Source organism: Mandrillus leucophaeus, unplaced genomic scaffold (assembly GCF_000951045.1).
Source record: "Mandrillus leucophaeus isolate KB7577 unplaced genomic scaffold, Mleu.le_1.0 Scaffold5, whole genome shotgun sequence".
NCBI lineage: Eukaryota > Metazoa > Chordata > Mammalia > Primates > Cercopithecidae > Mandrillus > Mandrillus leucophaeus.
Genome location: NW_012105364.1, coordinates 12,283,059 through 12,296,307, shown reverse-complemented (window position 1 = coordinate 12,296,307; position 13,249 = coordinate 12,283,059). Strand labels below are relative to the sequence as shown.

The 13,249-nt window shown below is 37.9% G+C and overlaps 1 protein-coding gene across 1 annotated transcript in view; it reads right to left on the bottom strand.

Annotated features, from left to right (window-relative positions):
- SLC13A1 (solute carrier family 13 (sodium/sulfate symporter), member 1) overlaps positions 1 to 13,249 on the bottom strand; it is an 87,752-nt gene that overhangs the window by 28,138 nt on the left and 46,365 nt on the right. The window contains exon 7 of the mRNA XM_011995954.1: positions 3,401 to 3,552. Coding sequence (XP_011851344.1) covers positions 3,401 to 3,552 — 152 coding nt within the window. The remainder of the gene's footprint in view (positions 1 to 3,400; positions 3,553 to 13,249) is intronic.

The following is a 13,249-nucleotide window of genomic DNA, read 5'->3' as shown; positions in this document are numbered from 1 at the left end:
TTTTTTTAGATAAAGTCTCACTCTGTTGCCCAAGCTGGAGTGCAGTGGCATGATCTTGGCTCACCACAACCTCTGCCTCCCAAGTTCAAGTGATTCTCCTGCCTCAGCCTCCTGAGTAGCTGGGACTACAGACCTGTGCCACCATGACCAACTAATTTTTGTATTTTTAGTAGAGATGGGGTTTCACTATGTTAGCTAGCCTGGTCTCGAGCTCCTGACCTCATGATCCGCCCACCTCAGCCTCCCAAAGTGCTGGGATCACAGGCGTGAACTACCATGCCTGGCTGACAAACAGCTCTTTAGTTAACAGGTGATGCATCCTCCCAGGACTGAGTCTTCCTTCAGGACAACAGATTTCATTCTGGCCCCGGGTGTCTAGAAATGTTGTCCCAAAACTAGGGCCTGGAAAGGGGGCCAGTGCCCTAACTTGCTGTGACTGAGCTGGTATACAAGATGCAAGACAAAGTCCTCTCCACTCTTCCCTCTCCTCTCTTCTCCTCTCCTCGAGCAGTAGGAAAGAGTCTTTTTCTTGGAGCTGCAATCTGTGCAACCGGGAATTAGTGAAGAGATGATGTCAGGACTCCCTTAGCTGCCCTGTCTGGTGTCCCAGTAGACTACATTCCCCCAACACAAGTCCTCTGCCTCTAGGCCCAGTTCAGCACTAGGAGATGCCTAGGAGTGGTAGTTTTTGTGACCTAGACTTCCTTTCATGTTTGTTTTTGGACCCAGAACACTTTAGCCTGCAGTGGTGAGGGTTGTGGGAAGTCAAGTTCCAACTGCTGGGATGGGCACTTCTTCTCTGGCTAGGGCTGGTTTAAATGCTCTCTCAGTGTGTGGGCATCTGCTGAGTTTGGTCCAGTTTTTCTTTCTGCTATGACAGGGCGGCACTGATTTCAATGCCTCACAATTGCTTTCCCCCACCCCTCCCCATAGCACAAGAATGTTCTCTGCAACATGCTGCCACTGCCAGGGAATGAGGGAGGGGCAGCATCTGTGATTTTAGACTGTTTTCTCTACCTCTTCAGTGCCTCTTTCAATGATATGAAATTAAAAAGAGCTACTGTGAGTGCTCACCTGAGTTTTGGTCCTTATGAAGGAGCTTTTCTATGTGTAGATAGATGTTAAATTGGTGTCCTTGCATGGGGTACTATCCACGGAGCCTTCTATTCCACCATCTTGCTCTGCCCCTTTCTGCCTGAACTGTTGACCCACAAAAATAATGAGATAATAAATGTGGGCTGTTTTAAGCCACTAAGTTGATTGCCGTTTGTAAGGTAGCAGTAGAAGAGGAATACACAGGGAAACCTATTAGAAGACAAAGAAAGTTCCTCTGAAGTAGGGTAGAGTGGAGTAGATTTTAGTTTACATGTGAAGATAAACATAAGGCAATAGATTTTATATATACTTGGAATAAAACATAGGAAATAGAGAAAAGATGTCATTATGTTGAAACGGTGAAGTCTGAGGGGAGGTCGGTTTGGCAGGAGGGCAGGGGAGAGGTGGCAGATCATGCATGCTGGAGGTGGCAGATCAAGCATGCTGTTTTGGGATGTGATGACTTGATATGTCCCTCAGTTTTCGAAGTGGTCATGTTGGAATGCAGCTGGATAAATAAGTCTGAAATTCAGAGCAAAGGACAGGGATAGAGATATAAAATTGGTAGTTATCAGCACATAGGTGGTATTACAAACATAGAAATGAGTCTGATAATCTGAGGAGTAATGGAGATTTAGAAGCGAAGTGCTTCTCTTGGGGCACTGTTAGTTTTAGAAGTTAGGTAGAAAGTAGGAATGAGCAGATGAGCTAAGCACTTTTAATTTTATCAAAAATCTTGTGAAGAAAGCATTAAATTTTTATTTTACACAGGAAGAAACTGAGTCTTCGGGGGCTAAGTGGATTGCTCAAAGTCAGATTGTGTAATCAAACTGTATTTTTAACCCAGGAGGAGTTTAAAACACAACCTCTGTCCATTAAACCACCATATCCTCAATTTCAGCCCCCAGGTAAAAAGAGAAAATACCATATATATTACAAAACATTCACAGGCTGGAGTACAGGCTTCATGTTTTCGTGGCATTTTAAAACAACTGTAGAAATGATGCCCCATAACACGGAGATGTGCTTTGACCTAAAGCACATTTATGCATCAAGGTTGACTCTTAGGAAGAGTCATTGTCACTGCATGTAACTTATATGTTATATGCAACTTATGCCCCACTGAAAAACAAATAACTTTAATACCTAGGAAATACCCAGAACATAGCTTCAAAAGAATGAATGTAGTCTTGGAAATTTATAACCTTGGAACAGATTTTGGGCATTAAGGGTCACAGTATGCTAGTGTCCACACAAACTACAGACCTTTTGACTGAAGTCAGTTTTGATTATCTCTGAGATAAAGCTACCTTTCCATTTTGTATGTGTGTACTTCCAGAGGATTTTCCTCAAAATAATGGACCTTTTTGTTGTTGTTAAATTCACAATGTGGCCAGGTGCAGTGGCTCATGCCTGTAATCCCAGCACTTTGGGAGGCAAGGCAGGTGGATCACTTGAGATCAGGAGTTTGAGACCAGCCTGGCCAACATGACAAAACCCCATGTCTACTAAAAATACAAAAATTAGCTGGATATTATGGTGCATGCCTATAATCCCAGCTACTCAGGAGGCTGAGGCACGATAATCACTTGGCGAAAGTTGCAGTGAGCTGAGATTGCACCAAATGTCCTCCAGCCTGGGCGACAGAGTGAGACTCTGTCTCAACAAAACAAATAAGTAAAATAATTCACAGTGTAAGTACCTGCAAATTGAGGATTTTTTAACCCAAGTATTCTACCTGTTGAATCCACAGATTCCCATTTTCTGCAGTGGATTGTCATCACAGTTCCAAACATGTTAAGAGTCATATATCTGTTTATAGAATACTTTATTACTGACATTTACTGTAATTGTTCAATCTTTCAAATCTTTTTTGAATTCCAAAAGTCAAGCATCCCATAATTAATACCTCTGTTTACCATTCATTATTTAAGTTCACATGTTGGTCCCCAGACCCTACATAAATTATCCAAAGAAAATAATTCCCTTCCACTTTAGTTAACTATCATATGTGGTATTACTTTCAATGAAAAATGTTTTTCCTGTTTGTTTAGAGTGGTCAGCCAAGAGTTATCTCCTCTGAGCTGACCTGGGAAATCTGTTGGCACAAGTTAACTCAGTATTCCTAAATACTTAACTCTCAGTACAAAGGAAGGTCTGTAGACCTATAGATGTCCTGAAGGGGAACAAAGGAGAGTTAACATAACATCTCTGTACTTGGATTCTCTGAATCCCAGGTAAGAATAATTTTTACAATTTGTGTGCTGCCCATATGTTAAATCACCAATCCAATAAGGTTACTTACGTATTGAAATACTCAGCAAAGATCAAGTTGGTGGAGGTACCAGTGATTGTTGTCAGTCCACCAATAGTAGAAGAGTAGGCAATGCACAAACACATAAGTTTACATATCATGTGGCCCTTCTTTGTTCGATATTTGGTTCCCATGCCTGAGTTCTGTTCAACAACAACAAAAAAGTACCATGAGAACTGCTCTATATTTGTTATGGACTGAATGTTTGTGTCCCACCACCCCCACCAATTCATATGTTGATACCCTAACTCCTGATGAGATAGTATTTGGCAATGAGGAAGATACTGGCCTCATTTGGAAGATTTGGAAGATACTGGCCCTTCCTTTGAGGATGTGGCCCTGGTCTGATGGGATTATGTCCTTATAAGAGGACACATCGGAGAGCTTGATTCCTCTCTCTCTCTGTTTCTGCTATGGAGAAAGTCACAAGAAGGTGGCTGTCTGTAATGCCAGCGGAGAGTCCTCACCAGACACTGACCCTGCCAGACCCTGATCCAGTCTTCAGAACTGTGAGAAATAAATTTTTATGGTTTAAATCACTTAGTTTGTGGTGTTCTGTTATGGCGATGTGAGCTCACTAATATAGCATTTATCTTTCCATCAATGCAGATGTAGCAATAACAGTATTTAAGCTGAAACCACTGAAATATTTTAAAAATCCAATTTCATTCATTTCTTCATCCTTCTTTCTTGTCCCTTACTTAACTCTTCCCCCATGTCTTCCCTTCTCGCCACTACTCCCAAAGCTTTTCTGTTGATACTGATGGTACATACTTAATAAGTCCCTAAACTTCTTTTGGAAAGGTTTCCCCACCGATGCACCTTAATGGATGGTTCCCAGGGGATATCACTCCTGAAATTGAATGTTTTCAACACCATATACCTCAGCATTGAGAGATAAGTCAGTGTCCTCTTTGCTCCCCACTGTCTTTTCCAGAACATTAATCCTCCACTCACACAAAAATAAATCCATTTTTTTTAAGAATCATGTAACTTGGATATCTCTTTCTCTCCCCATTCCTTTGACCATTATATTTTGATCTCCTGGTCACCCACTGCTGTCATTTAAGATAACATTTGCACTCAGCACATAATCATCTTCCTTACTCCAAATCTTGTCAGCAACTGAATAATGACTACACTATGCTCATGCATAGCCCTTTAAATATCCTGGCCCCACACAGTTTTGATCTCACTTCCAACAATTTTCAGTTCTCCACCTCAGTCACCCCACCCCCGTAGTTACACCTTGAACAATGGCACATCCTGAAATGTTTCACTTGGGGAATCACTAGACCAAATGTAAGTGTTTTAGTTACGAGATGGCTTTCTAGGGTGCAAGCCAAAAGCAACTTCATTCTTTCTCTCATCCATGACCCTGTAAACACACTTTGTTGGTTTGATTCTTCCTCTTCCTGTGGTGAAATTCAAAGAAGAAACAATAACTTTTCAAGGTCATTTCATTTAATGAATAGTTTTTCAGTTATGTTTAGTCAGAAGAATAGCTTCATTTGAGTAGTTAAAATAAACAGTGCCCTATTTAATAAGAAAAATCCCACATTTTAAACTTAAGCATTCTCTTGTCCCCTAGATCAGGCCTGCTTGAAAGCCCATAGCTGGAAGGAGGTTTGTGAGTCTGACTTTCTCTTTCTCTCCTAGTTCCAATTCTTCTCACCACTTGCTACACTCAGTTTCTAAACCTTCAACATTTGGAATGTCAAGAGAAGAACAGGATCAGGAGAGGAGTGGTAAGGATTAGGAGAGGTCTTATTTGACTGTTTATTAATTTAAAAATGGCATTAGTACTTTCCAGGCATGGTGAATGTTTGAAATTACTCTCTCTGGTGGGCAATTTTATGGGATTTTATGAGACTCCTATTATCCAAATAAGAACATCAGATTGTTGTTCTTTCTATGTAGGTAACACACATCTTCTGCCTGGTGGCGTATGACACACTCATGGTGTCTGCATGTGATAGTCTACCTGGTCTTTTTATATTGAGATCAACTTATGCTGTCAAAAACCCCTCCTGGAGGAAGTTGTCTTTCAAATGATCCCAAATGACAGTCCTCCCACATGTTTCCTTCATATGGTCCAAGGGAAACAGTCACCTCTGTCGTGTTGTCAGTGACAGTGCAACTGAAACTTGATTAGGTAAGGAAATTCAGTCATGACATTTTACTTTCTAATTTTTCAAGAATGTGTCAAACACTAATCCATTGACCTTTTCTAAGTCTAGGGTGGTAGATAATAAGTTCTCCAAGTAATAGTTTCTTAACATCTATTGCACCTTGGTAAGTAGGAGACTCTTTCCTTCTTTCAACTGTGATGGTACAAGTGGCGGGGGCGGGGCATTAGGGAAATACTCCAACTTTCTCCATAAGCAGACTATCTCTCAGCCTTCTCATTTTAAACACTAAGTTTAAGAGTGTAAAACTGTTTTTTGGTCACCTCACTTGCAAGTCCTGTGGAAATGAAATGCAAAAATACCTAAGGTGTGTGGTTGATATTATATTTACTCAGGGGTAGAAAGAGTATCATTTAACCATCCTAGTTATCAATAAATTGGCATAGTTATTACAGTTTCTTCTTCCAACTTTGCTGCTAAATTAATTCTATTTCTACAGTCCTTCAACTGCACTGGCAAATCTAGGTTAATGAAGTATGTAGTTATGGCCAGTTATGGTCCTCTCCTTTCTTTACTTCCATCTTTATTCAGTTGAGATTCCATAGTACCTCATTTCAATAAATTGTCTTAACAAAACTCTGAACTCTCTTTCTTGTCTTTTCTTAAATGGTAGTTCTTTGTGAAAATTCCAACTGATTTATAAACCCAACCATTCTCTCTCTCCATGTCATGTCTGCTTCTGAGTAGCCAACTACTGTTGCTAAAAATTACATGCACAGTAAAGCAGATGGGATCATTCATGATCACAAACATCCAATGCTGTAATGATGTTGCTCCTCTATCCTAGCGTGTTTGCATAACCAAATTACTCTACCTGTTTCCACAAGGAAATATAAAACCTTCTTTATCATCTTTATACATCCCTCTTAATGCTTCTTCTCAGTCTCTGCAAGTAGCTTTGCCTCCTACTTCCCAGAGAAAATAGAAGCCAGCATATAATAGTATCACCGTGAAATGTAGAAACCTACTTGCATTTGCCCCATCTTCTTGTTCTCTACATAATTAATAGAGTCAATGTTTCTCCTCCAACTTCTTGTTTCTGAACTCTCAGGTTTTCTCAGAAACCTTCCACTACAGACTATTGGAATTTTCATCAACATTTAATTATTTTTGAGCCATCTTTACAGAAGAAAAACAAGAAAGACTTCTTAACACTCCACTCAAGTAAACTATTGTCCTACCTCATCTCCATTTTCACAGCCAAACTACTTGAAAGAGTTGTTTACATTCACTGACTCCATTTTCTTAAACACTTCCATCTAGCTTGTCTCCTCATTCCACCCACAATGCACTTCCTGTGATTATCAGTAATTTCCTCAGGGCTATGTTCAATAGGAACCTTTCGATCTCAACTTTGTAGTTCCCTTTGCAAGCATCTAAAAGAGTTTATCTCTTCTTTTTACTGAAAAAACTCTGCTTTGAGTTTCTGTGATATCTCACTCTTTGGGTTTTTCTATGTCTGCCTGTTTTTCTGTCTCCTTTGCCAGTTTTTTTTTTTTTTTTTTGCCTTCCATCCTTCCTTAAAACTGGAATTTCTTTAAACTGTCACAGGCCCTTGTCTCTCCTCACTCTAATGGTTCTCCTTTAAAAATATCTTATTTTTTATTGATTTAATGACTATTTTTATGCCAGATCACCAAACTTCTGTCTTCAGCCAGGATCCTCCATCTAGACCCATGTATCCAATTGCCTGTTCAACATAATCATGCCTGGAATCTCAGCACTTTGGGAGGCCGAGGCAGGTGGATCACTTGAAGTCAGGGAGTTCTAGACCAGCCTGGTCAACATGGTAAAACCCTGTCTCTACTAAAAATACAAAAATTAGCCATGTGTGGTTGCGGGCACCTATAATCCCAGCTACTTGGGAGACTGAGGAAGGAGAATTTCTTGAACCTGGGAGGTGGAGGATGCAGTGAGCTGAGATTGCACCACTGCACTCCACACTCCAGACTGAGCAATAGAGCAAGACCTGTCTCAAAACAAAACAAAACTCTCTCTCTCTCTCTCTCTCTATATATATATATATATATTTGAATATATATATATGTGTATATATATATAGAGAGAGAGAATGTCTGCAATAAAACTCCAATCTGAAAATGTTCAGGACCAAACCTTTTACTTCTTTTGTCAAACCTAGTTCGTCAGGATCACTTATAAAAACTAATGTCATCACCATCACTATTGTAACAAATACTTATAGCATCCTTAGCATGTGATAAGCACTGGTCCAAGTTAAAATCAATTAAATGTTTTAATTCATTTAAGTCTTACAATATAATGAGGTGGGTACTATTATAACGTCATTTTGTAAATAAAAGACATAGAGAAGTTAAGTGAATCGTTCGAGGTACCAGAGCCTGAAAATGACAGACTTGGGTTTTGAAACCATACAGTCTTGCTTTAGAGCTCATACTCTCAGCCACTTTGCTATAATACATTGCTTGTCTTCCTTGAAAACATTATCTTCGGCCGGGCGCGGTGGCTCAAGCCTGTAATCCCAGCACTTTGGGAGGCCGAGACAGGCGGATCACGAGGTCAGGAGATCGAGACGATCCTGGCTAACACGGTGAAACCCCGTCTCTACTAAAAAATACAAAAAACTAGCCGGGCGAGGTGGCAGGCGCCTGTAGTCCCAGCTACTCGGGAGGCTGAGGCAGGAGAATGGCGTAAACCCGGGAGGCGGAGCTTGCAGTGAGCTGAGATCCGGCCACTGCACTCCAGCCTGGGCGACAGAGCGAGACTCCGTCTCAAAAAAAAAAAAAAAAGAAAAAGAAAACATTATCTTCCTCATCCCATCAAATTCTGTCAATTGTATCTACTGAAATATGCCTGGACTCTGTTCAATTTTCTCCATCTCCACTGTTTTCACCCTGGTCTCAGTCAACATTATCTCCGGCCTAGGTTAATAAAATAATGTGTTTATGGATCTTCTTGCATCAATTCTTGCTTATTACAGACTCATTCTACAGACTTCAGCCTTTAAACAAAAATATAAATGTAGTTAAGGAATATGCAAACACTTATTATCTTTTGTCTTCTTGTGTTTGCGTATTTCTTAAATACATTTGTACATTTTTTTAGGCTGTGGTGTATAGGAAAGGTCTGAAATAGGCAAGAATTGATGCAAGGACAACCATAAAGGGATTATTACAGTAACTCAGACCACATTTTCTTTATCCATTCATCATTTATCGAAGGACACTTAAGTTGTTCCCCTAACTTGGCTATTGTGAATAATGCTGCAACGAATATGGGGAAGCAGATATATCTTTGACATACTGATTTCATTTTGGGGGTACATATATCCAGAAGTGAGATTGCTGGATCACATGGTACTTCTATTGTTTTTCTAATTTTTTGAGGAATCTCTATATTGTTTTCCATAATGGTTGCACCAATTTACATTGCTGCTAACAGTGTACAAGCGTTCTCTCTTCTCCAGGATGAACAGAAGAAATGCCATCTTCCATACAGATGAGCATGCTATTTGAGACATTATTAAAATATCTTTTTGAAAAGTCGTGATAAGGAAAAAATTACTACTCACTAAAAGTCATCATAGATATGAAAATGGCATTTAGCATGGCAGGGTCAGGTGCATTGGATTGTAATTTACCTTTTAGTTTCTAATTAACTTTAAGGTCAACCCACAAAGGACTCTATGCTTCACCCAAAATAAACTAATTTAGAAAAGTCTCCCTTTCCCTTATAATTTATACATGGAAATCATTTGTATTTTCCATATGCTAAAAAATTCCATTGAAATTTGACACAAAATAAGTGGTATGTAAATAAGGTAGGGAAATAAGTTTAAAAATTCTTATGAATCATACAAAGTGACAATTGAAATTTGGGGCTTAACATTAACTATTTTACTATAGGAAAGACTTCAACACAAACCAGAAAGTGATGCATAATTTGAATATTATTAAATTGATAATAAGAATGGAAACTTAAAATATGCAATGTTTATCTGATTTCTCTTTGCCACCTTAAAACTTTCAAAAATATAAATAAAGAAAAATTGGATTTCATATGAAAGCTTAACTGAAAAAATATGCATATATATAGAAGTATTAAAAGACATTGGAAGATATAAAACAAAAAATCAAAACAGAAACAGATTAATGTTTGCCATGCTTTATGATTTATGAATTAACTATACATTTTTTATTAATAAGGACCTTTAAAATATACATTATTGTTACTGCACATGAGCTAATGTTTATGCAAATATCATCGACAATTTATAAAGGCATTAAAATTCAGGGTAAAAATTCTACAGTAAATGCTAATACTAATAAAATATAGCATAATGCAAATTAAAGGTTAAGAGGAAGAGTTTTTGAAGTGGAATGATGAATGCACCCTACTTTTTATCTACCCAGTAAACATGAGCTCCATGCATTCAGATTTATCATTGTTTTTACTGAGTGCTTGTGTTCACTGGGCTGAACTCATAGGAGAGACGATACTGAAGTAAAGGGTAAAGCGTGAGGACCAGAGGGACAGTAGTACAGGCCACTGAGCTAAAAAATAGGGCTCTTAGGAAAGCCTGAAATGAGTCAATAATCGAGCCAACTAGTGGTACAGAAATTATACAAAGCGGGCAGGTATCACAGGTATCACAACAGATTAATCTTTAGTCTTCTGCCCAGATTGTACTTTCAGCCTGTGGCCACAGGACATTGTCACAGGTATATTGTGAATGGAAAAGTACTTGTGTTATAATATATAAGGAAATTTATGTGATATGAAAAGTACAAAATTATGTAAAATTTTAAAGCAAAAATATTTCTACATACATACATGTGCCTGAAATGAAACATATATATATATATGTGACTGAAATGAAATATATCAAAATACTAACAACAGTTATTTCTTGATCATGCGATTAGGGGTATCCTCCACCTTCTTGATACTTTTTGTAACTTTTATAGCCAGAAATATATATATATATATTTTTAACATGTAAAGGAATGATAGACTATTAGGGCAGACAGGTAGTTAGAGATTATCTGGTATAAAGACCTAATATTTCAGAAGAGCAAAATGAGTCTCAAGTGTGACCCAGCTGATTACCGCAGACTTGAAAGCAGAATCCATGTCTGTGAGTTCCCTCTCAGTGAATTTCCCCTGTACCAACTTGCCTTCCAGAATACTTATGTGCATTTTTAAAACTACATTTGAGTTCTATTTCATACTGCTTTTACCACAATGGTAACCTATTGTGTTTTTATTCAATCCCTTCTGTCTACCATACATGTGGAGTATGCCCTCCACATCTTCTTCCAAGTAACTGAAAAATTTTCTACGAGGACATGACAAAATGCAGAATCCAATGACATCATCACAATGGACCTGTCACAACAGAAATCCTGCAGGTCCAAAGGTAACTCACTATTGCCACCTGGTGGCAGCAATTGCAGATTTATTTCACAGCTTCCTTCACTGAATATGTATACTTTGTATCATCTTCCAATTATGGCTCTGTCATAACGTTGCTTATAGTACAGAATTCAATTTTCAATATGTTGCCTAGAGCTCTATTAACAGGTAGAAATATGATATACGTGACTTTTCCTGCCTCTTCTCTAAGTTAGAATATGTCTTTTCCCTCTTTCACTTGCTTATTTTTTTTTAAGTACATGCTACTGAATCACTCCCAAATATTCCCTGGTCGCTTAAACATTCTCTTGCAACAATCAAGTGATAGGATACCTAATTCACATCAATATTCTACCAATTTTATTGTCTTGGTGACATCTCTTTCAGGGCCTCCCTTCCCGTCCTAAATCTAGTCATTTTTTCTCTAGAACTGCAAAGAGTTACACTTAAGTCTACCCTCTTATTTCATCAAAAGTCTGACTGGATATTGACTCTACATTGGAAATATATGTTACTTAGAATTTTGAAGGCAGTTTTCCTGCTGTCTCTGAGTAGTGCTGTTGGGGAGAAGTATTCAGCCATTCATATTTTTGATCATTTGTAAGGAATTAGTGTTTCTTCCTTTTTGAGAGCTTTTAGGATCATCTTATAGTATTCTGAAATCTCAAAGATTTTAAAACAGATCTGCCCTGTGTGGGTCTGCTTCATTCATTTTGATGACATTTAGTGAGTCCTTTAATCATAAAACTTGTACTCTTCCATTGTAGAAACTTTCTTGAATTTTTTATATAGTCTTCTCATTTTTCCTGTTCTTTTTGGAAACTCCTCTTATTTCCTGTTTATTCTGTTTCTTCCTATTGTGTCTACTGAATTTTCCATTTATGCTTTTATATCTCTATATTTTATATTTATACTTATTTTATATCTACATGTTTTATATTTTTGCCTTCTTTATTGTCTTTTATAGAATACTATTTGTATTTCATAAATATGAGTAATTTATTTGTTTACCCCTCTGATTATATTAATGATATTTTCTTTTTTGTAGTTTCTTCTTCTTGCATAGTCTCTGCTTCCTGCAGATTGCTCTTTTTTCTTTGTTTATTTGGCAATCTCTCTTTCATAATTGAGGCTTTCATCAGATATCCAGGAATTTTTGGTTGTCTGCTCACATTTCAGCAGTGAATATCTGTGTAGAAGCTCTGCACTCATGTTTTTGGATTTGTTGTTGCCTGTAAGCTTCACTATAATGTCATCTGACTGGGCTTTTTTTTTTTTTTTTTTTGAGAAAATTCTAAGGTCAATGTTTTCATGTCTCTTACTCTGATTGTGTTCTCCAAGGAAGCATCATCTGGCCTTCTGCCTGCTGACACTTGAAAGGCATAGACCTGGCTCCTGGAGCAGTGTGGGTAGAAGGTCGGGTGCTCCACGTTTAGCTTATAAACTATCACTCAGTACCCCTGTTTTCCTTGTGACACTCTCCCCCAGCCCAGAACTGGATCTGGTTCTCCTTATCCTGTTTTACCATGTCTGAAGATTATGCTTCTGTTTGGTGGACTAGAAGCTGTTGCATCCATGTGGATTTGGGGATGAAAGTGGAAGATTTAACCACTTCACAAGCAATTTTTTTCTTCCTCTTGCTTTTCAACATTTTAAAAATGTTGAAGCCTGCTGCTATGGAAATTGAATTGTTTATTGGCTTTTCTCATTATCGATTTAGGATTCAGCTTCCATGCGATTACTGGGGATAACAGGGTTATTTTCCACTCAACCTTTTACTTTCCAGCTTCTAAAATGATTTTGCTGTCATGTCTTCTCTTGATGTTTATATAATTTTGATTATATTTGAAAGTCTATTTGTTCTTGTTTTAATGAAGACTTAGAACAGTAGTAACAAATGAGCCTATTTAACCTGCCATCTTAATGGAAGATGCAATATTTATCTGTTTACATTTAAAAAATAAAGAAATAAATATTTACTAATAATTAATGCCCACTTTTGACCTTGGTGCTTTTGTGGTCCCTATGTTGGTAGATGATGTAACTAAAAAGGGAACAGAAGACTGGAAGTTCCATAGTGCACAGAGGAATTAAGACAGTGGGAACCTGTCCTTTTTGTCTGCATATTGAGTTTAAAGGTCCTCAGTTAAGTGAATAATAGATTATGTTATTTAATTAAACCAGCCTTCCTATAGTGTTCTAATGGTTTAAAATGTCTGTAAGATTATTTCTGTAAAGAAATATTGAATGAAAGTAC